We start from the raw sequence: 27716 nt of genomic DNA, 5'->3' as shown, positions 1-27716 counted from the left end.
TTCACTCCCCCCTCATCTGTCAGGACTCGGACAAATCCCACGGGTCTGACTCCTGTAAACGCATGTCCACCCACAGAGAGATGCAGAAATACATAGCGCGCTCCTGACACGGATTGAATAATTTCTGGAGTGTTACATCATGACAATCCTCTGAGGAGGTCAGACACGTTACACTAAAAGTCCATGATTCTGCGGAGCTCGTCGACCTGAACACTGCCATAATTTCTCCTGGTGTATCATCTGGGTCTGACCTTTAACCTCTTGTCTTGGATGAGAAAAAAAAAAGAGCTTCCTCTACATATAACAAGATAGCATTACATTAAAATAACCGTGTGATAATATACAAAACATATTGCTTTAAAGGTCATAGGCAATGGTCGGAGGTGAAATGTAGAATATCTACTTTATTGTCTAGAAGAACGACCCAAAAAGCAAATTCAATCTTCCTGGTGTCTAATTTGCACCCTAAAATTGAATAAAACGGTTAAGATATACGGTTTTGCCCAGTTTCCGAAGGTTTGTTTACATCACACTTATGCGCACTTTCACCGCCAGGGGGCCGTCATCGTGACATCATTTAAGCCAAACAGACCGGGAGCAGTTCTGTGTTTACCTGTGAACCGAGCACACATGTACGGACTTTGGTCGTGAGAGGTTGTGTAAAATGTCTGAAAGTGATAGTGATTTTGAAGTAGGAACTCTCCAAATTAAATATCAAGAGGTGAAACCATATATGTATGAACCTATGGCTATTGTGAAGCAATCAGTGAATGTGGCTCACTGGTTTTGACCGTGCGGCCTCGGAATCGGACAGCGACTCTGATCGCGGTGACCCCAGACCTCAACAAGACTCGCACCCAAACGATTTATCCTGGTAGTTATGATAAATTCCTACTTTCATCGTAATACTAAATAAGAGCCCTTTTGAAGAATAATTAAACCGCCCTCCCTAGTGGATATAGATAACGATTACTTGACAGTGCGCCGGTCAGCCACATTAGCCAGCCATCCGCAGCATTATACTATTTATAGCCGACTCTAAGCGAGGAAATATCCCTTTGTCTCATTTCCACAATGATTGTACAGGATCCCTCAGGATTCTTGACTTGTCAATTACAAGCAAAAGTAAAAATGTTTAAGCGTTGCTGCTCCGTTTCTTCTTTGACTGCTTGATTTTGTTTCACTCGCACAATCCACCCTCTCCGCCTCGTCTCCTCTTACAGAAAAAAAAACAACCCTCTGGCTTCACGTGCACAATCCACTCTCTCTGCCTCGTCTCCTCTTACGGAAAAAAACAACCCTCTGACTTCACGCGCACAATCCACTCTCTCTGCCTCGTCTCCTCTTACGGAAAAAAACAACCCTCTGGCTTCACGCACACAATCCACTCTCTCTGCCTCGTCTCCTCTTCTGGGAAAAAAACAACCCTCTGGCTTCATGCACACAATCCACTCTCTCCGCCTCGTCTCCTCTTACGGAAAAAAACAACCCTCTGGCTTCACGCGCACAATCCACTCTCTCCGCCTCTTCTCCTCTTCCGGAAAAAAAACAACCCTCTGGCTTCATGCGCACAATCCACTCTCTCCGCCTCTTCCGGAAAAAAAAAACAACCCTCTGGCTTCAGCCTTGTGGGTGTATCTTCTCGAAGTTAGCCATGAACATGGTCCATCCGTGGGTGTGTTTTCCAGCTCACTAGTCCCTTTTCCAATGCAGAATGAATTAAGTTTTTGGAAGAGTGCCGAGCTTGTGTCAAAAATAACACCATAAATGTTTAAATCCACAGGATTATATCTTAGTTCTAATGATCTACAGCCGTGACAGAGCCTCACACTTTAGAGATTTACGTTAAACACTATCATGATGATAGATTTCTGATTTTCATAAAAAGGAGCAGCTGGAAAAGTGATGCGACGCAACTGACCGGCTGGACCAATCACAATGGCTGTGGTCTGCGTCGATACGAGATGTAGTTACATTTCTGGAGAAGTGCATGTCATCAGGATACGGTGTAGATCCAATGCATAAGTATCAACTGGCCTTCAATCAAGCCTGCTCATTAGGATCTTAGGCCACACCCATTAGGAAAGGAAATAGAAATGGCAATTGAGGACAGTATGGATTGCAAATGCTTTTTATTAGCAAAATAAGGGACATGAGTGTACAAATGTTCCCACAGACAGAAAGAGAGGAAAAAAGAAAAAGAGCAAGACAGACAAGGTGAGTTATCATCATCATCATCATCATCATGAATTACTCAATACAGGTGTGTTTGTTAAAACTTTAAAACAGATCCTCAACGTTGAGTGTGAGATGGCGGCTAGCTGAGGCTTCTCACGCAATCAAATCTTGTCGCCCAACAGCAGAGCCGCTCCATCTGAAGCATCCTCTTGTTGCCGTGGCGACTGAGCTTGGGACCAACATTCAGCTCTGATCAACGCACGCGTGCACACACACAGACACACACACGCGTCCAAGCATCAAAATGGGTGGAGCTTAAGTAAAATTTAACCCCCTAATCACCAACGTAATCATAAAACCTCCTCATCACAGCTAGCACAGTACCAAAAGCTACTAGCTCCTGCTGGAAAGGTTCCTTTAACGTTAGCCTAACTAGCTAAGCGGGTAACGTTAACCCAGCACTGTGTTAGCGAATGTACTGTTAAACTATTAAACTGCATCACTAAAACCAGTATTCTATACAATGCCCCTTTAGCTCGCTAGTAAGCTAATATTAGAGAACAACCATGACTAGTGGTGTAATGCTAATGTTAGCAAAGTGAAATGGGTTAGCACAGCGCACGGTTTAGATACGCGACTAGCTTATCTAATGCTGCTGAACTGTTATACTGCAGTTTTTTAGCGGACTAGCTCAAACAATAATGCTAAGCTCTTATACTCTAATGCTAATTACTCAAGATCAGATTGCAGTTGAGGAGGTAAAGTCAGCCAAGTTAAGCTAAGCCAGTTAGCATGTCTAGCTTAGCTCAACAATTATAGTCTGCAAGTAAAGTGATCAAAAAAAAGTGACAAACACGCAAGTCTGGGATCAAGTTTACCCTAAGCTCCGCCCCCTTTGACCCACTACAAGTTTTATTTACACAGTAGACGTTATGAGACAGGGTTGTTTTTTTTTTGGGGGGGGGGGGGGGGGGGGGCAAAAACACACCACACTACACATGAGCAAAAGACACAGCAAGGCACGAAAACCTGACAGCTGAAAAGTCCCTCTGCTGTAAAACTACCCATGAGGACACGGGAGAGAAATGATAAACATGTCCTTTATGGAAAATATTTCTAAAAACAAAAGAACGCTGGAGAGAAAACATGTTACGAGTTACATTTCCCTTTTCTGGTTAAAGACGCTAAAAAGGACAAAAGAGATGAAAAGCATAAATAAAGCAGAGGGACGAGACACAATGTACAGCACTGATCCAACACACACACACGCGTGCACACACACACACACACACACAGCCTCATGGGGAAACACGAAACGCAGTCATCTCCACCTACAGAGAGAGAAAAATGTGTCAGTAACAGTCTATCCAGAAACATTTACTCACTCATTGGCAAAAGAAAACAAGAAAGAAAAAATAAAAAAATTAAAATAAAACACGAGAGAGAGAGAGAGAGAGAGAGAGAGAGAGAGAGAGAGAGGACGAATGCTTCAGCAACTGTCTTTTTATTAAACGGCATTTCTGGATAAAAAGATATGCGACAGACAGAAAAGAAAAGCTAATAATTATGGAAGTAGAAATTATGTAATATAGATAAAAAAAATCTGAGGAGAAGAAATGAAACTAAACAGGACAGGAAAGATTAAAAAGAGGAAGAGGTTCTTGTCAGGAAATGAGAAAAATGAAGAATAGAGAAGTACAAAAAAGGTTGGAGAAGAAACAGAGGAAGAGGAAAAACAGACAAAGATAGAGCGAGATAAGAAAAAGAGGATTGGAAGTGAGGAAGGAGAAAGGGAAAGAACCAAAAAAAAGGGAAAAAAGAAGGGGAAATGAGAAAGGATTTGAGAAAATTTGTAATTAAATTAAAATGCAAATGTGAGGAGAGAGAGAGAGAGAGAGAGAGAGAGAGAGAGAGAGAGAGAGAGAGAAAGCTGTCTGGGTGACGTCCACATGGCTGACATTTTCACTGCCGTTCGGAACATAATGGAGATTTAATCAATCACCGTCTAAACCTTCGTTATTATTTGTCGGATTTGACGCTTTGCTGTTGGACGACTTCATCTTTTTCATTCATTCATTTTCCCCTCCACTGCTCCGAAATAAATACACACTCCCCGGCCACTTTAATAGGAACTTGCTCTTGATTCTAAGGTCCCTGTTCTTGGCTGCAGGAGTGGAACCCAAGGTGGTGTTCTCCTGTTGCTTTTCTGCTCACCACGGTTGTAAAGAGTGATTATACGAGTTACAATATCCTTCCTGGCGCAAAAAAAAGAAAAAAGCTCGAACCAATCTGTCCATGTTCCTCTGACCCTCTCTTACGGTATCAACAAGGCGTTCGTTTCCACTTACAGAACTGTCGCTCGCTCACTTGGATGTTTTCGGCACCATTCTGTGTAAACTCGAGACTGTCGTGTGTGAAAACCCCAGGAGACCAGCAGCTTCTGAAATACTCAAACCTTCATGCTCCATCGGACTCAAACAGTAAAAGAAGAAGTCGTCACACTTTGAGATCACAATTTTTCCCCTTTTCGTGTTTGAATATTAGTGAACGCTAACTGAAGCTCTTGATTTGGATCTGCGGGATTTGAGGGATCGGCAGAGTAGAGAACTGCAGAAAACAGCAGGTGGACGTGGGGGTGTTCCTAATAAAGTGGCCTGCGAGGGTGTAAGACTGAGGTCAGATTTTGTGTCACCTTAAACTCTGCAGCTTCTCCATTTAACATGACCGAACGCGAGTATGAGAGCAGGCGAGAGTCAGGGACAGGGAGGGAGGGAGGGGAGGTGGGCGGGGCTTCCAGGAAGCATCCACTAATACAGTAGAACTCAAAAAGCGTCAGCTCAGCTGGGGTTTCATCATGGAGAAAAAAAAAAAAAAAAAAAGATTGCGCGTTTCGGCACGTTTTTGAGCGATGACTCGGCGCAGCGTTGTGCGAAGTTAAACTGTTTCTACGCAAAACGTGTAAAACCCTGAGACTAAAGATGATGAGAGATGAAGCAACAAGTGAGAGAAAGTGCATTAAATGGTTTCATTGACTGAAGAGCGAATGAAGACTTCATGCCTGCGACATGAACAACGATTCTCTCACACACCTCACCGTGGGAGGTTCTAGAAGAGCCCGCAGTCCTTCAGGTTGTTCTTGATGATGACATCGGTGACGGCGTCGAAGACGAACTGGACGTTCTTGGTGTCGGTGGCGCAGGTGAAGTGTGTGTAGATCTCCTTAGTGTCCTTCCTCTTATTCAGATCCTCAAACTGACACTGGATATACGCCGCCGCCTCCTCGTACGTGTTGGAGCCTGACACACACACACACACACACACACCCCTATCTGATCAACTGAGCTAACAGAGACTGGAGAAAGGAAAGAAGAAAAAAAAAAGTGCGAGACATTCAGCGTAGCAGATGTCAAGCGACAGATAGTGAAAAAGTGAGACAGCTGTGTATGTGAATTAACAGATGGCGAGAGTAAGAAGGTACAACAGAAAAGAAAGCTACCTGTGTATTCAGGATAACATGACAGACAGTGAGACAGTTTACCTGCATACTCATGGACAACAGATGGTCAGAGACAGACAGGAAAACAGAGGATGCAAGACAGTAAGTAGTATACTAAAACTAATAGACAGACAGGGAGAGTGAGTGAGACAGTTACCTGCGTACTCAGAGTAACAGATGATGAGAACAGACAGACAGGGAGAGAATGAGACAGCTATCTGCATAAAACACATAATGAGAGACAGGCACTGAGAAAAGACAGTGAGACAGTTACCTGTGTATTCAGGGTAACAGATGGTAAGACACAGACAGGGAGAAAGTGAGACAGTTTCCTGCACACTCCAGGTAACAGATGAGAAATGGAGAGAGGGAGCATGAGACAGTCACCTGCGTACTCGGGGTAACAGATGGTGAGACAGATGTGGAGAGAGTGAGACAGCTCCCTGCATACTCGGGGTAACAGATGGTGAGAGACAGTGAGGGTGAGACAGATGTGGAAAGAGTGAGACAGTTCCCTGCGTACTCGGGGTAACAGATGGTGAGACAGATGTGGAGAGAGTGAGACAGCTCCCTGCATACTCGGGGTAACAGATGGTGAGAGACAGTGAGGGTGAGACAGATGTGGAAAGAGTGAGACAGTTCCCTGCGTACTCGGGGTAACAGATGGTGAGACAGATGTGGAGAGAGTGAGACAGTTCCCTGCATACTCGGGGTAACAGATGGTGAGAGACAGTGAGGGTGAGACAGATGTGGAAAGAGTGAGACAGTTCCCTGCGTACTCGGGGTAACAGATGGTGAGACAGATGTGGAGAGAGAGTGAGACAGCTCCCTGCATACTCGGGGTAACAGATGGTGAGAGACAGTGAGGGTGAGACAGATGTGGAAAGAGTGAGACAGTTCCCTGCGTACTCGGGGTAACAGATGGTGAGACAGATGTGAAGAGAGTGAGACAGCTCCCTGCATACTCGGGGTAACAGATGGTGAGAGACCGTGCAAGTGAGACAGTTCCCTGCGTACTCGGGGTAACAGATGGTGAGAGACAGTGAGGGTGAGACAGACGTGGAAAGAGTGAGACAGTTCCCTGCGTACTCGGGGTAACAGATGGTGAGACAGATGTGGAGAGAGTGAGATAGCTCCCTGCATACTCAGGGTAACAGATAGTGAGAGACCGTCCGAGTGAGACAGTTCCCGGTGTACTCGGGGTAACAGATGGTGAGAGTGAGACAGTTACCTGCATACTCGGGGTAACAGATGGTGAGAGACAGTGAGAGTGAGACAGTTACCTGCACACTCGGGGTAACAGATGGTGAGAGACAGTGAGAGTGAGACAGTTACCTGCACACTCGGGGTAACAGATGGTGAGAGACAGTGAGAGTGAGACAGTTACCTGCGTACTCGGGGTAACAGATGGTGAGACAGATGTGGAGAGAGTGAGACAGCTCCCTGCATACTCGGGGTAACAGATGGTGAGAGACAGTGAGGGTGAGACAGATGTGGAAAGAGTGAGACAGTTCCCTGCGTACTCGGGGTAACAGATGGTGAGACAGATGTGGAGAGAGTGAGACAGCTCCCTGCATACTCGGGGTAACAGATGGTGAGAGACAGTGAGGGTGAGACAGATGTGGAAAGAGTGAGACAGTTCCCTGCGTACTCGGGGTAACAGATGGTGAGACAGATGTGGAGAGAGTGAGACAGTTCCCTGCATACTTGGGGTAACAGATGGTGAGAGACAGTGAGGGTGAGACAGATGTGGAAAGAGTGAGACAGTTCCCTGCGTACTCGGGGTAACAGATGGTGAGACAGATGTGGAGAGAGAGTGAGACAGCTCCCTGCATACTCGGGGTAACAGATGGTGAGAGACAGTGAGGGTGAGACAGATGTGGAAAGAGTGAGACAGTTCCCTGCGTACTCGGGGTAACAGATGGTGAGACAGATGTGAAGAGAGTGAGACAGCTCCCTGCATACTCGGGGTAACAGATGGTGAGAGACCGTGCAAGTGAGACAGTTCCCTGCGTACTCGGGGTAACAGATGGTGAGAGACAGTGAGGGTGAGACAGACGTGGAAAGAGTGAGACAGTTCCCTGCGTACTCGGGGTAACAGATGGTGAGACAGATGTGGAGAGAGTGAGATAGCTCCCTGCATACTCAGGGTAACAGATAGTGAGAGACCGTCCGAGTGAGACAGTTCCCGGTGTACTCGGGGTAACAGATGGTGAGAGTGAGACAGTTACCTGCATACTCGGGGTAACAGATGGTGAGAGACAGTGAGAGTGAGACAGTTACCTGCACACTCGGGGTAACAGATGGTGAGAGACAGTGAGAGTGAGACAGTTACCTGCACACTCGGGGTAACAGATGGTGAGAGACAGTGAGAGTGAGACAGTTACCTGCACACTCGGGGTAACAGATGGTTAGAGACAGTGAGAGTGAGACAGTTACCTGCACACTCGGAGTAACAGATGGTGAGAGACAGTGAGAGTGAGACAGTTACCTGCACACTCGGAGTAACAGATGGTGAGAGACAGTGAGAGTGAGACAGTTCCCTGCGTACTCGGGGTAACAGATGATGAGAGACAGTGAGACAGTTCCCTGCGTACTTGGGGTAACAGATGATGAGAGACAGTGAGAGTGAGACAGTTCCCTGCGTACTCGGGGTAACAGATGGTGAGAGACAGTGAGAGTGAGACAGTTACCTGCGTACTCGGGGTAACAGATGATGAGAGACAGTGAGACAGTTCCCTGCGTACTTGGGGTAACAGATGATGAGAGACAGTGAGAGTGAGACAGTTCCCTGCGTACTCGGGGTAACAGATGATGAGAGACAGTGAGAGTGAGACAGTTCCCTGCGTACTCGGGGTAACAGATGGTGAGAGACAGTGAGAGTGAGACAGTTACCTGCGTACTCGGGGTAACAGATGGTGAGAGACAGTGAGAGTGAGACAGTTCCCTGCGTACTCGGGGTAACAGATGGTGAGAGACAGTGAGAGTGAGACAGTTCCCTGCGTACTCGGGGTAACAGATGATGAGAGACAGTGAGAGTGAGACAGTTCCCTGCGTACTCGGGGTAACAGATGATGAGAGACAGTGAGAGTGAGACAGTTCCCTGCGTACTCGGGGTAACAGATGATGAGAGACAGTGAGAGTGAGACAGTTCCCTGCGTACTCGGGGTAACAGATGGTGAGAGACAGTGAGAGTGAGACAGTTCCCTGCGTACTCGGGGTAACAGATGGTGAGAGACAGTGAGAGTGAGACAGTTACCTGCGTACTCGGGGTAACAGATGGTGAGTGGGCTCTTTTTAATCTTCTCCTCAAACAGATCCTTCTTGTTGAGGAACAGGATGATGGACGTGTCTGTGAACCACTTGTTGTTGCAGATGCTGTCGAACAGCTTCATGCTCTCGTGCATTCGGTTCTGCAGACAGACAGGTGGAGAGTGAGACAGACAGACAGACAGACGGATAGTGAGAGCATGTGTACTGACTGGAACAGAAGGTCAACAGTTCTGCACTATTCTTCTCCACATCAGAACACTGCAGTCTGGATCTTCAGCACGTCTCAGATTTTTATATTTTACACACACTGCGCTGTACTGAAGGGACCTGATCCATCACCCCAAAGGAACCGGAGTGCAAACACACACAGGCATATAGACAAGACTGTGTAGGAGTCCGTCTGAGCGTTAGTCTACCTCGTCGACACCGTGCTCTTATAGAAATTGAGCCAAAATACCACCGCCATGTCATCAAACATTTTTAATAAAAAATAGCCAACAGTTTGTCTTCGTGTACGTGTTGAGAAACGTTTAAACAAGTAGGTCAAGGACGGTGAATTCTATAGTGACGTGGGCTTCATGGATACATCCGGTCTCTTCTGGGAAAGCTGTCAATCACGCCATTCCCACGTGTCGCCACGCCTTCTTACAGACAAATAATGTACAAAATAATTTCTGGGGGAAAATAAAACATTCAGATATCAGCAAAACTAACTTTCAAATTAGACACTGTAGATGAAAGTAACTCAAGGATGGGCGGAGCTTAAAATAAAAAAATCCACACAAATAGTACTGCAACTAGCCAGTAGGGGCGCTAGTGTAAATCCAAGTCTGTGTGTGAGCCTGCGAGTGTCTGAGATGTGGGAGGAGTTAAAAACTGTTTATAATGTCTGTAAACTAATGAGGACTATGGCACAGCTGGGTCTGGTCCTAACTTCCTGTCTCTCCTGTAAATGCACCAATCACAGCACCTGCTAGCTGGAGGTCTGAATTCGGATAAATAACGGTGATGAAATCTCGGCACTGACCATCTCCTCGTCCTCGGCCAGCACCAGGTCGTAGTCGCTGAGAGCCACGCAGAAGATGATGGCCGTCACACCCTCGAAACAGTGGATCCACTTCTTCCTCTCTGACCTCTGACCTCCAACATCAAACATCCTGCACAGACGTCATGCCATTACTCAGCAACAAGTTTCTCGAAACACACACACAACCCATTTCCAAAACTATTGGCATGAACCAATTTTACAAAACTGCTTTTCTTAACCACCAAATAAGGTCAGAGATGTGGGCTATGAACTTCCTGTTTGCATCATCGAGAGGAAGCGATGAGAAAGAAGGAAGGAGCGCACGTATTCAAAAGCAGACAGTCGAATTTCTGGATTTGAGTCATAAAGCAGCTGCAATCTATTTTTTTTCTTTCCTTCGTTAACATTTTTACGAAAGAAGCCGTTCTTGAACGTAGCTGTGCGAGAGATCTTCACGTGAAACAGAAAGCGAGTTATAAGCAGGATGTTTAGCCATCACCTGGTAATGACTCCGTGTAAGGACTTGAAATAATGACAGTGATGCGTGTTGCACAACTGACGGACTCATGATGCTCACTTGAAGTGCAGGTCCTTGAAGGTGAAGTGAGTCTCCACAATGCCTGTGGTTTTGACGCGGGTCCTCAGCACGTCCTGCTGCGTGGGGATGTAGGTGGCCTGTGATATCCTGTCCAGATCGTTCAGATAACTACAGGGGGAAGACAAAAAAAAACAAAAAAAAAACACGAGAATGGAAAGGGTTATTGAATTAAATGGTGTGTAATTCAATTAACAGCACTGACGTGATTGAGCTTTGATCCATTCCAAAGCACAGGGGTCGATAGCAATTAACTTTTTGGCCTGCGAGTCCCACATGTGCTCGTAGAGATCATCATAGTGAGCCATCACTCTCACACACACACAGTGATGACAGAGCAGCCTCTCTGGGTGTGTGTGCGTGGGTTTTTTTTCCCCCCTAACCCTCTGAGATCGAGAGATTTCCTGAACATGTTTTTATTGAGCCTGGTGAGACCATACCCTCACCGTGTACTCATTTTATCAGGTGTTTTGTTTACAGTGCTAAATAAACACCACGTGTGAAAGTCCAAGGGCGTCGCAGCTTTCGGCGAAGGAAAAACTAGAGGGCAATAAAATAGTAGGCTAGGAAAGCTTTAAAGGCGTCACGCAGTGCAGGGCTCGAAATTAACTTTTTTTCTTTGTGTCCCCCAGTGGTCCCGAATTCTGTGTTGTATTGTCCCGAATGGAAGCAATAGTGTCCCCATTTTTTTCCTCTCTGAAATAACCAGTGGTTAATATTATCATATGAAGTTACTATTATATTTGTAACTATGCAATTTTGAACCCTTTATATCATTTTTACAATAAGTCACAAAACACAAGTGACATGTCCAATACATCATCTACTTCAAAATTACAGTTATTGCATTTTCAGTTTATTAAACTTTGGCGATCTCACTGTATGAATAGATACCCGTTTATTTAAAGGGGCCAACTAGCTCATTCAGAAAATGTTTCAACTCCCTACATCTGCAGTACACTTTAGTTGAAAATAAGACCCCTTTTATGTTCATTTCATCTACTTATACCTTGAATATCTGTTGGCACTTAGAAGGCCAACTTATCATTTTCACATTACCGTTATCCATTTTTATGAACTTTCCGTTATCCATTACCGTTATCCATTTTTATGAACTTTCCGTTATCCATTTTATGAACTTTCGCTGCCGAAACGTGGGTGGAACATCAGCATAGTGGCAGGTCCGAGCCTAGTTGTGCTGCTGACTGATTAAACTTTCTGAACTAGAAAGACACCAAGAAAACTCACTTATTCTGTTGAACGGTATCTTCCGTCAATATCATCCACATCATTCCTGTTGTATTTTATAACGTGTCTAACAGTGTTCATTAAGTTCATTCAGTTGCTAGCGTTGCCTGCAGACCAGGCGATGACACTTTGGATCCTGAAGGTCCCGGAGACGTTATGTCTGGGCTTTCAGTTTCTTCCCTGCGGTCGGTCCGCTTCAACCACTTAAGCATTTTTGTTCTGGCAAGAGTCGGCGCAGCGTGTGCGGTAGCAATTCCATTCCAAGTCCATATAACGCGGACTCCGGCCGAAGATTCTAGAACAGAATGCGCTGCTCTGTAGCCTACGGATGCAGGTGCATCGAAAGTGTAGCTACTATGTATTTTTCGCTGTTAACGTTTTAAAATTAAAACTGACAAATTAGGTGAATGTCTACGTATGTGTTACGGCTTTGTAAATAATATTAATGTAGAACTTTTTTTCTAGATCTATTTTTTTCCATTGTCCCGGGATTGTCCCAGATATGATGATTTTGTGTCCCGATGACATTTTTTATGGTCCCCGGGACGTCGGGACACCGTTAGTTTCGAGCGCTGACGCAGTGGCGATAAAAGTCGCATTATTCTGCACCAGAATGCTTTCGAGATTCGAAATAAATTGACCGTCGATTTTTCAAAAGCTTCCCGCGGTTGTAATCGGTCCTTATTTGATCATGCCCATCACTTGAAATTTTCCGCGTTCGCAGCGCCCCCTCTCGGTCAATGGAACAGCTGCGTGACGTCATACCAGTAACCACTCGGTGCAGTTGCAATGACGGACACACCAGACAATAGGAGCGATGCTGAGGAAATTAGCTTTGATTTTACCGATACAGAAGAAGAAAATGGCCCACAAGTAGAGATTTTGACAGCTGAATGTCCTGGTGGTATCCAGCCTTACAGATTTGAACCTGAGCGCTCATCTTCAGAAGAAAATGAGGACAGTTCTGACGACGACAGAAACGAAGACGAGAATGAAGAAGACCGGCGACTTGAAGACTTGTTTTGGTTGGTTTCTCTGACTAAATCACTAGTTATGTGTATTTTTAAAGACCATTTTCACTTGAATTAGAATGCTGTGTGATTAATCTATGATTGTGTGTAATACTGATAGCTGTAGGGGGTGAAAGTATAGATGGAAAGATTGAATTCTAGCAACTTGACAGCTTGCGATCTCGCGAAATGCAGTGGGCCTTCTGATACAGTAGACCCCTTGATATTCCAGTTTTCATCATTTTCCTTTTATTGCGGTTGATTTTAACTTGATATTCAGTATGTTATAGGCTGGGAGTATTGAGCTTTGTATTGTATTGTTTAGTAAACGTACAATCGTCAGTAATAAGTGATAATTATTAGTTAAAGGCAGCTCTGTGGCATAAATCTTTCAATTAATCTGTCATCCATTTGCTAAAATTATGCGCCACGTGTTAAAGAAAGATATGACAAATAAATGTATGAAAATCATTTTGTACAATTAATGATTGATACATAGAAACACTTAAAACGTGTGTGGCAGCGGGGGCGTGGTCAAGCGCCGGTCTGTGACAGGAGGGCGGAGCCAGGGAAGGTGAGTGGCAGAATCATTACACCTGACGGTAATTAACCTGTGTTTTGTGTGTTTTCCCAGTCACCGCGCCCTATTTAAGGAGGCAGAGCTCATCCTGGGACAAGAACAGTGTGTGTGTTTCGCTATCAGATTAAAACTGGCGGCTATACTGAAAAGTCTGGCAATAAAAAGCCCATTTGCATCTGAAGCGTTGTCCTGCCGTCCTCTGTGCTCCACCCACACTTCAGAGAGCTCTACAGTGGTGCCAAAACCCGGGACAAGGTGGAGCACCAACCTCGCAGCCCCATGGAATCCTCCCCGTTCGCGGACCTGGTCCACGCCCTCGCCACGGCTCAGCAAAGCCAGCACCAGGCGCTCGTCACGCTCCGAAAGGAGCAAGAGCGGCGCTTCGAAGCCCTGGTGCTGGCCCAGCAGGAAGATCGCCAGGCGTTCCGGCATCTCCTCGCGTCGGCGGGGTCCACCAGCGCCCCGGCCGCGGGCCCGTCTCCCCTCACCGTGACCAAGATGGGCCCGCAGGACGACCCCGAGGCGTTTCTCACATTGTTCGAGCAGGTCGCCGAAGCCTCGGGGTGGCCGATGGAGCAGCGCGCGGCGCGCCTCCTCCCCCTCCTGACGAGAGAGGCGCAGCTGGCCGCGCTATAACTCCCCGCCGGCTGGCCTACGCGGACCTTCACCGGGCCGTCCTCCAGCACGCGGAAGCGCTGGCGCTGTTGTTCTGGCGTGCGCCCCACGCGCTGGAGGACGGCCCGGCGAAGGTGTAGGCCGGCGGGGAGTTATAGCGCAGCCAGCTGCGCCTCTCCCGTCAGGAGGGGGAGGAGGCGCGCCGCGCGCTGCTCCATCGGCCACCCCGAGGCTTCGGCGACCTGCTCGAACAATGTGAGAAACGCCTCGGGGTCGTCCTGCGGGCCCATCTTGGTCACGGTGAGGGGAGACGGGCCCGCGGCCGGGGCGCTGGTGGACCCCACCGACGCGAGGAGATGCCGGAACGCCTCGCGATCTTCCTGCTGGGCCAGCACCAGGGCTTCGAAGCGCCACTCTTGCTCCTTTCGGAGCGTGACGAGCGCCTGGTGCTGGCTTTGCTGAGCCGTGGCAAGGGCGTGGACCAGGTCCGCGAACGGGGAGGATTCCATGGGGCTGCGAGGTTGGTGCTCCACCTTGTCCCGGGTTTTGGCACCACTGTAGAGCTCTCTGAAGTGTGGGTGGAGCACAGAGGACGGCAGGACAACGCTTCAGATGCAAACAGACTTTTCAGTATAACCGCCGGTTTTAATCTGATAGCGAAACACACACACTGTGTTCTTGTCCCGGGATGAGCTCTGCCTCCTTAAATAGGGCGCGGTTACTGGGAAAACACACAAAACACAGGTTAATTACCGTCAGGTGTAATGATTCTGCCACTCACCTTCCCTGGCTCCGCCCTCCTGTCACAGACCGGCGCTTGACCACGCCCCCGCTGCCACAATGTGTTTTTAAAAAAATAATTTTTTTCTATCAATACCTAGCCATGACCTTGAAATCAGATCCATTGATAACAGTCACAAATAGTGTTCAGTGTTCGTTGTTACAGCCAAACACAATACACCGATTAGGCATTTTGTATCACAGAATATTAATACATCATTTCATAGTGTTTTGAGTGTTCAAAACTATCCACAAACTGAATAAATCCACAAAATCCGCAATGTAAACAACTCTGGTAAACGCACGCTATAGAGAAAACATGGCGACAGGCCAGCATCACCCAAGGGAGGTTACTGGTATGACGTCACACATAAGTTGACCTAGTTAACGGCTGGCTGCCTAAATTTGGCTGTGCGCGTCAACTTTAAATGCTTGTAGCGGGCGCATCGTGACACTGAGATCGCGGGAAACCGAGGGGCTTGAATAACCCGACATTTTGACACATGATATAGCCTGATTGCTGAAATTACCGCACGACGCCTTTAAAAAGGTGCTATATGTAAGAATTTAGCCTCCAAACAAATAGGGGGCAGTATAAAAATCACCAGAAAGTCAGGGTGTCCACCACCATTGTAAGAAACAAGCAAATGCACAGTCCTCTGTCTCCCCCCGCCCCCTTTATCCCTCACTGAACACAGTGTAAAGCTATTTTCAGTCAATCCACTCCTGCGTTCATACAATCTAACTTTACAGGCGTCAGTTTTGTATATAAAATAAAATCTCCATGTGTGCCATTGGTTTTTAGTTTACGTTATAGTTTGCTCAGGTTTTAGAAAGAAAACATCCACAGTCAGGGGCGCAGATAGGATTTTTGAACTGGGGGGGACTGAGCTGTCAGCAAATGATTCCATTTTGTGTATGCATGTATGTGTGCGTAGATATATATATATATATATATATATATATATATATATATATATATACACACACACACACATATATATACACACACACACACATACATATACACACACACATACATATACACACACACACATACATATACACACACAACCCCAATTCCAAAAAAGTTGGGACAAAGTACAAATTGTAAATAAAAACGGAATGCAATAATTTACAAATCTCAGAAACTGATATTGTATTCACAATAGAACATAGACAACATATCAAATGTCGAAAGTGAGACATTTTGAAATTTCATGCCAAATATTGGCTCATTTGAAATTTCATAACAGCAACACATTTCAAAAAAGTTGGGACAGGGGCAATAAGAGGCTGGAAAAGTTAAAGGTACAAAAAAGGAACAGCTGGAGGACCAAATTGCAACTCATTAGGTCAATTGGCAATAGGTCATTAACATGACTGGGTATAAAAAGAGCATCTTGGAGTGGCAGCGGCTCTCAGAAGTAAAGATGGGAAGAGGATCACCAATCCCCCTAATTCTGCGCCGACAAATAGTGGAGCAATATCAGAAAGGAGTTCGACAGTGTAAAATTGCAAAGAGTTTGAACATATCATCATCTACAGTGCATAATATCATCAAAAGATTCAGAGAATCTGGAAGAATCTCTGTGCGTAAGGGTCAAGACCGGAAAACCATACTGGGTGCCCGTGATCTTCGGGCCCTTAGACGACACTGCATCACATACAGGCATGCTTCTGTATTGGAAATCACAAAATGGGCTCAGGAATATTTCCAGAGAACATTATCTGTGAACACAATTCACCGTGCCATCCGCCGTTGCCAGCTAAAACTCTATAGTTCAAAGACAAAGCCGTATCTAAACATGATCCAGAAGCGCAGACGTCTTCTCTGGGCCAAGGCTCATTTAAAATGGACTGTGGCAAAGTGGAAAACTGTTCTGTGGTCAGACGAATCAAAATTTGAAGTTCTTTATGGAAATCAGGGACGCCGTGTCATTCAGACTAAAGAGGAGAAGGACGACCCAAGTTGTTATCAGTGCTCAGTTCAGAAGCCTGCATCTCTGATGGTATGGGGTTGCATTAGTGCGTGTGGCATGGGCAGCTTACACATCTGGAAAGACACCATCAGTGCTGAAAGGTATATCCAGGTTCTAGAGCAACATATGCTCCCATCCAGACGACGTCTCTTTCAGGGAAGACCTTGCATTTTCCAACATGACAATGCCAAACCACATACTGCATCAATTACAGCATCATGGCTGCGTAGAAGAAGGGTCCGGGTACTGAACTGGCCAGCCTGCAGTCCAGATCTTTCACCCATAGAAAACATTTGGCGCATCATAAAACGGAAGATACGACAAAAAAGACCTAAGACAGTTGAGCAACTAGAATCCTACATTAGACAAGAATGGGTTAACATTCCTCTCCCTAAACTTGAGCAACTTGTCTCCTCAGTCCCCAGACGTTTACAGACTGTTGTAAAGAGAAAAGGGGATGTCTCACAGTGGGAAACATGGCCTTGTCCCAACTTTTTTGAGATGTGTTGTCATGAAATTTAAAATCACCTCATTTTTCTCTTTAAATGATACATTTTCTCAGTTTAAACATTTGATATGTCATCTATGTTCTATTCTGAATAAAATATGGAATTTTGAAACTTCCACATCATTGCATTCCGTTTTTATTTACAATTTGTACTTTGTCCCAACTTCTTTGGAATCGGGGTTGTATATATACACACACTACCGTTCAAAAGTTTGGGGTCACTTTGAAATGTCCTTATTTTTGAAAGAAAAGCACTGTTCTTTTCAATGAAGATCACTTTAAACTAATCAGAAATCCACTCTATACATTGCTAATGTGGTAAATGACTATTCTAGCTGCAAATGTCTGGTTTTTGGTGCAATATCTCCATAGGTGTATAGAGGCCCATTTCCAGCAACTCTCACTCCAGTGTTCTAATGGTACAATGTGTTTGCTCATTGCCTCAGAAGGCTAATGGATGATTAGAAAACCCTTGTACAATCATGTTAGCACAGCTGAAAACAGTTGAGCTCTTTAGAGAAGCTATAAAACTGACCTTCCTTTGAGCAGATTGAGTTTCTGGAGCATCACATTTGTGGGGTCGATTAAATGCTCAAAATGGCCAGAAAAATGTCTTGACTAGATTTTCTATTCATTTTACAACTTATGGTGGTAAATAAAAGTGCGACTTTTCATGGAAAACACAAAATTGTCTGGGTGACCCCAAACTTTTGAACGGTAGTGTATATACATGTTATTTCACCTCCCTCACTGCCATCACCAGGAACTACCTGCAGGCCAGGACAATGATAACATTTTAACATAGCCTATGGAAATCCAAAGTTTACACATTATCATCACGCACAGAAACTGCAAAACTAGTTTTAAAACCGCTAAGTTCCAACTGTTAAACATAGCGAGAGGCTGGGCTATATATATATATATATATATATATATATATATATATATATATATATATATATATGTGTGTGTGTATGTGTGTATAAAGTGTAAACCAGTGCATCCTGACTTTCTAACTATGCCTGTGTGTTGCGTGAGCAGCAGTCAGTCAACAACTCATCGCAAAGTTTCCTTATGAAACAATATGCTCGCTGAAATTATGGCAGGGAACGCCAGATTAAACATTAAAACTGCCTTCTGAGCACTGTATCTACAGGCTACCACCGAAAGAAGGAGGCTACCAGAAAGGCTTATCTACTCCGTACGATTTTACTTTCACTACAACATTACTTTGAACAGACTATCAAAAAATTGCAAGGTGATATGATAAAGTAAGGCACAGTTTACTTAATCGTTTTTTTTTTTGAAAAAACGATGCAATCGTTTTCTGCCTGTTGGCACCCTTCATCATGCCGTGTTGGGGTCCTGAACTAGGAGGCGCTGTCCCCGATATGCCTGTCAAACTTGTTGTGGGTAACCATAGCAACCAAGCTCGAGCTCGCAACCTGTGCAGTTGCAACTATGTCTGTACTGCTGTGCACCTCAATAAACTGAATGGTAATTAGTCTTTTGATTTTTCCGTGAGGTTTGCCTTATGCAAAGAAAGACAGCATAGACGTTTTTTCCTCCCTATAAGTGGGGGGGACCGAACAAGGTGAATTTAAATCTGTGTGGGACGAATCCCCCCCGTCCCCCCCTCTATCTGCGCCCGTGTCCACAGCAACTCACGCATCAGTCGCTCAGAACTCAGTTTTTAGCAAAAACCTAGCAACGGCAACCCGCACATCAGTAGTGACCGAGACTGCGACAGCTCGAGGTGCAACAGATACATTAACGTCACGGGTTGCGTAACAAAGCAAATGATTAAACACACCGCCTGTGACTCGGTAAAATAACCATACAGCTGAGCGTTTCTGAAAGATCCAAAAAGAGGAGGAGTGCCACCTTATCTTTCCGAGAATGTTCTCTCGCAGTTGCTGGCTTGTGAATTGGCAGATCTTCCACACTTTAAAAAAAAAAAAAAAAAAACACGTTCATGAACTTCTGGAGATTTGTAACTTTTAAACTCACACAAAGTGTTCTCACTCAGTCCAAGAACGAGATGACACTGGCCGGGTGGGAGTGGGGGTTCTGTAATCCGGTCTTTCGCTGTTTAGGGTTTGGCATTACGATTAAATTTCTCCCGGTAGGGTCCCTTTTTTTTCTTGAAAAGTACAACATACCGACACAAAAAATAATAAACCACAAATCCACGTTTCAGTGCCTGGACTCCAGCAGTTTCTGCGATCTACAGAAACCCATTAGCTTCTCTTTTCTTTAGTTCTTGGCAGTCTGAGCTCACAGGCTGAAATGCACATAACACGCTCTCATTTTGGGCTGAGTGCAGACTGAACACTACACTGACTCACTATCGCCTCCTGAGGTAGAAAGAGGTATTACAAAGCAGACAGTTCTTCCTGTCTCGGAGCTAGATGGTTAGCACGCAAACTTCAGTAGACATCTCTGCAACACGATACACAGACACCTTTGACATCGAAGCGGATACTTCACATTGTTGGGTAGTCGTAGTTAATTTAGAGTTTTAAACTCAAATTCTTACACAGAGCAACTTTAAAGTGGGAAAGAATTAAAAAAGCGTCACGGTTAAGAACAGAGAAAAAAAAGGTAGAAATGTCAGACAGTAAAGAAATAGAAGAATTAGAAAAAGGGACAAAATATACAGAAAGATGAATAAAACGGTGTCGAAAAAGAAGGAAATGGAGAGCTGAACAGTCATATAATCACATGTGATATGACATTACAGTGCAGTGGTATGATACTGTGATCCAGTGGTGTGATATAATGCAGTGATGTAATACTGAAATACAGAGATAAAGTGATTCGATGCAGTGGTATGACACGATACTGAGTACAATGTTAATGATACGGTGGCGTGATATGATGTTATACTGAGATACAGTGATGTGATGTAGGGGTGTGATGTTATACTGAGATACAGTGATGTGATGCAGGGGTATGGTGTTATGATGTTATACTGAGATACAGTGATGTGATGTAGGGGTGTGATGTTATACTGAGATACAGTGATGTGATGATGCAGGGGTATGGTGTTATGATGTTATACTGAGATACAGTGATGTGATGTAGGGGTGTGATGTTAAACTGAGATACAGTGATGTGATGATGCAGGGGTATGGTGTTATGATGTTATACTGAGATACAGTGATGTGATGATGCAGGGGTATGGTGTTATGGTGTTATACTGAGATACAGTGATGTGATGTAGGGGTGTGATGTTATACTGAGATACAGTGATGTGATGATGCAGGGGTATGGTGTTATGGTGTTATACTGAGATACAGTGATGTGATGTAGGGGTGTGATGTTATACTGAGATACAGTGATGTGATGTAGGGGTGTGATGTTATACTGAGATACAGTGATGTGATGCAGGGGTATGGTGTTATGATGTTATACTGAGATACAGTGATGTGATGTAGGGGTATGGTGTTATGTTGTTATACTGAGATACAGTGATGTGATGTAGGGGTATGGTGTTATACTGAGATACAGTGATGTGATGATGCAGGGGTATGGTGTTATGGTGTTATACTGAGATACAGTGATGTGACGTAGGGGTGTGATGTTATACTGAGATACAGTGATGTGATGTAGGGGTATGGTGTTATGTTGTTATACTGAGATACAGTGATGTGATGTAGGGGTATGGTGTTATGATGTTATACTGAGATACAGTGATGTGATGTGGGGTGTGATGTTATGATATACTGAGATACAGTGATGTGATGTGGGGTGTGATGTTATACTGAGATACAGTGATGTGATGCAGGGGTATGGTGTTGTGATGTTATACTGAGATACAGTGATGTGATGATGCAGGGGTATGGTGTTATGATGTTATACTGAGATACAGTGATGTGATGCAGGGGTATGGTGTTGTGATGTTATACTGAGATACAGTGATGTGATGCAGGGGTATGGTGTTGTGATGTTATAGTGAGATACAGTGATGATGTAGGGGTATGGTGTTATGATATTATTCTGAGATACAGTGATGTGATGTAGGGGTATGGTGTTATACTGAGATACAGTGATGTGATGATGCAGGGGTATGGTGTTATGGTGTTATACTGAGATACAGTGATGTGATGTAGGGGTATGGTGTTGTGATGTTATACTGAGATACAGTGATGTGATGTAGGGGCATGGTGTTGTGATGTTATACTGAGATACAGTGATGTGATGTAGGGGTATGGTGTTATACTGAGATACAGTGATGTGATGTAGGGGTGTGATGTTATACTGAGATACAGTGATGTGATGTAGGGGTGTGATGTTATACTGAGATACAGTGATGTGATGATGCAGGGGTATGGTGTTATGTTGTTATACTGAGATACAGTGATGTGATGATGCAGGGGTACGGTGTTATGGTGTTATACTGAGATACAGTGATGTGACGTAGGGGTGTGATGTTATTCTGAGATACAGTGATGTGATGATGCAGGGGTATGGTGTTATGTTGTTATACTGAGATACAGTGATGTGATGATGCAGGGGTACGGTGTTATGGTGTTATACTGAGATACAGTGATGTGATGTAGGGGTGTGATGTTATACTGAGATACAGTGATGTGATGATGCAGGGGTATGGTGTTATGTTGTTATACTGAGATACAGTGATGTGATGATGCAGGGGTACGGTGTTATGGTGTTATACTGAGATACAGTGATGTGATGCAGGGGTATGGTGTTATACTGAGATACAGTGATGTGATGTAGGGGTATGGTGTTATACTGAGATACAGTGATGTGATGTAGGAGTGTGATGTTATACTGAGATACAGTGATGTGATGTAGGGGCATGGTGTTGTGATGTTATACTGAGATACAGTGATGTGATGTAGGCGTATGGTGTTATACTGAGATACAGTGATGTGATGTAGGGGTATGGTGTTATACTGAGATACAGTGATGTGATGATGCAGGGGTATGATGTTATTCTGAGATACAGTGATGTGATGTAGGGGTGTGATGTTATACTGAGATACAGTGATGTGATGTAGGGGTATGGTGTTATACTGAGATACAGTGATGTGATGATGCAGGGGTATGGTGTTATACTGAGATACAGTGATGTGATGATGCAGGGGTATGGTGTTATACTGAGATACAGTGATGTGATGATGCAGGGGTATGATGTTATTCTGAGATACAGTGATGTGATGTAGGGGTGTGATGTTATACTGAGATACAGTGATGTGATGTAGGGGTGTGGTGTTATACTGAGATACAGTGATGTGATGTAGGGGTGTGATGTTATACTGAGATACAGTGATGTGATTTAGGGGCATGGTGTTGTGATGTTATACTGAGATACAGTGATGTGATGTAGGGGTATGGTGTTATGGTGTTATACTGAGATACAGTGATGTGATGTAGGGGTGTGATGTTATACTGAGATACAGTGATGTGATGTAGGGGTGTGATGTTATACTGAGATACAGTGATGTGATGATGCAGGGGTATGGTGTTATGGTGTTATACTGAGATACAGTGATGTGATGTAGGGGTATGGTGTTATGGTGTTATACTGAGATACAGTGATGTGATGATGCAGGGGTATGGTGTTATACTGAGATACAGTGATGTGATGCAGGGGTATGGTGTTATGGTGTTATACTGAGATACAGTGATGTGATGTAGGGGTATGGTGTTATGATATTATTCTGAGATACAGTGATGTGATGATGCAGGGGTATGGTGTTATACTGAGATACAGTGATGTGATGTAGGGGTATGGTGTTATGATGTTATACTGAGATACAGTGATGTGATGTAGGGGTATGGTGTTATGATATTATTGAGATACAGTGATGTTATGTAGGGGTATGGTGTTATGATGTTACACTGAGTTACAGTGATGTGATGTAGGGGTGTGATGTTATACTGAGATACAGTGATGTGATGTAGGAGTATGCTGTTATGATGTTATACTGAGATACAGTGATGTGATGTAGGGGTGTGATGTTATACTGAGATACAGTCATGTGATGTAGGGGTATGATGTTATACTGAGATACAGTGATGTGATGATGTAGGGGTGTGGTGTTATACTGAGATACAGTGATGTGATGATGCAGGGGTATGGTGTTATGATGTTATACTGAGATACAGTGATGTGATGTAGGGGTATGGTGTTATGATGTTATACTGAGATACAGTGATGTGATGTAGGGGTATGGTGTTATGATGTTATACTGAGATACAGTGATGTGATCATGCAGGGGTATGGTGTTGTGATGTTATACTGAGATACAGTGATGTGATGTGGGGTATGGTGTTGTGATGTTATACTGAGATACAGAGATCTGATGCAGGGGTATGGTGTTATGATGTTATACTGAGATACAGTGATGTGATGATGCAGGGGTATGGTGTTGTGATGTTATACTGAGATACAGTGATGTGATGTAGGGGTGTGATGTTATACTGAGATACAGTGATCTGATGCAGGGGTATGGTGTTATGATGTTATACTGAGATACAGTGATGTGATGTAAGGGTATGATGTAATACTGAGATACAGTGATCTGATGTAGGGGTATGGTGTTATGATGTTATACTGAGATACAGTGATGTGATGCAGGGGTATGGTGTTATGATGTTATACTGAGATACAGTGATGTGATGATGCAGGGGTATGGTGTTATGATGTTATACTGAGATACAGTGATGTGATGTAGGGGTATGGTGTTATGATGTTATACTGAGATACAGTGATGTGATGCAGGGGTATGGTGTTATGATGTTATACTGAGATACAGTGATGTGATGATGCAGGGGTATGGTGTTATGATGTTATACTGAGATACAGTGATGTGATGTAGGGGTATGGTGTTATGATGTTATACTGAGATACAGTGATGTGATGCAGGGGTATGGTGTTATGATGTTATACTGAGATACAGTGATGTGATGTAGGGGTGTGATGTTATACTGAGATACAGTGATGTGATGTAGGGGTGTGATGTTATACTGAGATACAGTGATGTGGGGGTATGGTGTTATACTGAGATACAGTGATGTGATGTAGGGGTGTGATGTTATACTGAGATACAGTGATGTGATGTAGGGGTATGGTGTTATACTGAGATACAGTGATGTGATGTAGGGGTATGGTGTTATACTGAGATACAGTGATGTGATGTAGGGGTACGGTGTTATGGTGTTATACTGAGATACAGTGATGTGATGCAGGGGTATGGTGTTATACTGAGATACAGTGATGTGATGTAGGGGTACGGTGTTATGGTGTTATACTGAGATACAGTGATGTGATGTAGGGGTATGGTGTTATGGTGTTATACTGAGATACAGTGATGTGATGCAGGGGTATGGTGTTATGATGTTATACTGAGATACAGTGATGTGATGTAGGGGTGTGATGTTATACTGAGATACAGTGATGTGATGCAGGGGTATGGTGTTATACTGAGATACAGTGATGTGATGTAGGGGTATGGTGTTATACTGAGATACAGTGATGTGATGTAGGGGTATGGTGTTATACTGAGATACAGTGATGTGATGATGCAGGGGTATGGTGTTATGATGTTATACTGAGATACAGTGATGTGATGTAGGGGTGTGATGTTATACTGAGATACAGTGATGTGATGTAGGGGTGTGATGTTATACTGAGATACAGTGATGTGATGTAGGGGTATGGTGTTATACTGAGATACAGTGATGTGATGTAGGGGTATGGTGTTATACTGAGATACAGTGATGTGATGTAGGGGTACGGTGTTATGGTGTTATACTGAGATACAGTGATGTGATGCAGGGGTATGGTGTTATACTGAGATACAGTGATGTGATGTAGGGGTATGGTGTTATACTGAGATACAGTGATGTGATGTAGGGGTACGGTGTTATGGTGTTATACTGAGATACAGTGATGTGATGTAGGGGTACGGTGTTATGGTGTTATACTGAGATACAGTGATGTGATGTAGGGGTATGGTGTTATGATGTTATACTGAGATACAGTGATGTGATGTAGGGGTGTGATGTTATACTGAGATACAGTGATGTGATGCAGGGGTATGGTGTTATACTGAGATACAGTGATGTGATGTAGGGGTATGGTGTTATACTGAGATACAGTGATGTGATGATGCAGGGGTATGGTGTTATGATGTTCTACTGAGATACAGTGATGTGATGTAGGTGTGTGATGATATACTGAGATACAGTGATGTGATGATGCAGGGGTATGGTGTTATGATGTTATACTGAAATACAGTGATGTGATGCAAAGGTGTGATGTTATACTGAGATACAGTGATGTGATGTAGGGGTATGGTGTTATGATGTTATACTGAGATACAGTGATGTGATGTAGGGGTATGGTGTTATGATGTTATACTGAGATACAGTGATGTGATGATGCAGGGGTATGGTGTTATGATGTTATACTGAGATACAGTGATGTGATGATGCAGGGGTATGGTGTTATGATGTTATACTGAGATACAGTGATGTGATGTAGGTGTGTGATGATATACTGAGATACAGTGATGTGATGATGCAGGGGTATGGTCTTATGATGTTATACTGAGATACAGTGATGTGATGTAGGGGTATGGTGTTATGATGTTATACTGAGATACAGTGATGTGATGTAGGGGTATGGTGTTATACTGAGATACAGTGATGTGATGATGCAGGGGTATGGTGTTATACTGAGATACAGTGATCTGATGCAGGGGTATGGTGTTATGATGTTATACTGAGATACAGTGATGTGATGCAGGGGTATGGTGTTATGATGTTATACTGAGATACAGTGATGTGATGATGCAGGGGTATGGTGTTATGATGTTATACTGAGATACAGTGATGTGATGTAGGGGTATGGTGTTATGATGTTATACTGAGATACAGTGATGTGATGCAGGGGTATGGTGTTATGATGTTATACTGAGATACAGTGATGTGATGATGCAGGGGTATGGTGTTATGATGTTATACTGAGATACAGTGATGTGATGTAGGGGTATGGTGTTATGATGTTATACTGAGATACAGTGATGTGATGCAGGGGTATGGTGTTATGATGTTATACTGAGATACAGTGATGTGATGTAGGGGTGTGATGTTATACTGAGATACAGTGATGTGATGTAGGGGTGTGATGTTATACTGAGATACAGTGATGTGATGTAGGGGTATGGTGTTATACTGAGATACAGTGATGTGATGTAGGGGTATGGTGTTATACTGAGATACAGTGATGTGATGTAGGGGTACGGTGTTATGGTGTTATACTGAGATACAGTGATGTGATGCAGGGGTATGGTGTTATACTGAGATACAGTGATGTGATGTAGGGGTATGGTGTTATACTGAGATACAGTGATGTGATGTAGGGGTATGGTGTTATACTGAGATACAGTGATGTGATGATGCAGGGGTATGGTGTTATGATGTTATACTGAGATACAGTGATGTGATGTAGGGGTGTGATGTTATACTGAGATACAGTGATGTGATGTAGGGGTGTGATGTTATACTGAGATACAGTGATGTGATGTAGGGGTATGGTGTTATGGTGTTATACTGAGATACAGTGATGTGATGCAGGGGTATGGTGTTATGATGTTATACTGAGATACAGTGATGTGATGCAGGGGTATGGTGTTATACTGAGATACAGTGATGTGATGTAGGGGTATGGTGTTATACTGAGATACAGTGATGTGATGTAGGGGTATGATGTTATACTGAGATACAGTGATGTGATGATGCAGGGGTATGGTGTTATGATGTTATACTGAGATACAGTGATGTGATGTAGGGGTGTGATGTTATACTGAGATACAGTGATGTGATGTAGGGGTGTGATGTTATACTGAGATACAGTGATGTGATGTAGGGGTATGGTGTTATGATGTTATACTGAGATACAGTGATGTGATGCAGGGGTATGGTGTTATGATGTTATACTGAGATACAGTGATGTGATGATGCAGGGGTATGGTGTTATGATGTTATACTGAGATACAGTGATGTGATGTAGGGGTATGGTGTTATGATGTTATACTGAGATAGTGATGTGATGCAGGGGTATGGTGTTATGATGTTATACTGAGATACAGTGATGTGATGTAGGGGTGTGATGTTATACTGAGATACAGTGATGTGATGTAGGGGTGTGATGTTATACTGAGATACAGTGATGTGATGTAGGGGTATGGTGTTATACTGAGATACAGTGATGTGATGTAGGGGTATGGTGTTATACTGAGATACAGTGATGTGATGTAGGGGTACGGTGTTATGGTGTTATACTGAGATACAGTGATGTGATGCAGGGGTATGGTGTTATACTGAGATACAGTGATGTGATGTAGGGGTATGGTGTTATACTGAGATACAGTGATGTGATGTAGGGG

General features: G+C 44.0%; 1 protein-coding gene across 2 annotated transcripts in view; it reads right to left on the bottom strand.

Annotated features, from left to right (window-relative positions):
• Nucleotides 1-2115: 2115 nt before the first annotated feature.
• The window catches only part of gnai1 (guanine nucleotide binding protein (G protein), alpha inhibiting activity polypeptide 1), a 63214-nt gene continuing 37613 nt past the window's right edge, over nt 2116-27716 (bottom strand). Inside the window, exons 5-9 of one of the 2 annotated variants that reach the window (XM_060903816.1) lie at nt 10552-10680; nt 9975-10104; nt 8934-9087; nt 5268-5474; nt 2116-3509 (exon numbers count right to left, since the gene is read on the bottom strand). In XM_060903816.1, the coding sequence (XP_060759799.1) occupies nt 5284-5474; nt 8934-9087; nt 9975-10104; nt 10552-10680 (604 nt within the window). In that variant the 3' untranslated portion in view covers nt 2116-3509; nt 5268-5283. The remainder of the gene's footprint in view (nt 3510-5267; nt 5475-8933; nt 9088-9974; nt 10105-10551; nt 10681-27716) is intronic. The other variant, XM_060903817.1, reaches the window with a different exon arrangement.

The sequence above is a fragment of the Neoarius graeffei genome, chromosome 21 (assembly GCF_027579695.1).
Source record: "Neoarius graeffei isolate fNeoGra1 chromosome 21, fNeoGra1.pri, whole genome shotgun sequence".
NCBI classification, from domain to species: domain Eukaryota; kingdom Metazoa; phylum Chordata; class Actinopteri; order Siluriformes; family Ariidae; genus Neoarius; species Neoarius graeffei.
The sequence above is the reverse complement of the archived record's forward strand: the minus strand, read 5'-3'. Positions and strand labels throughout refer to the sequence as shown.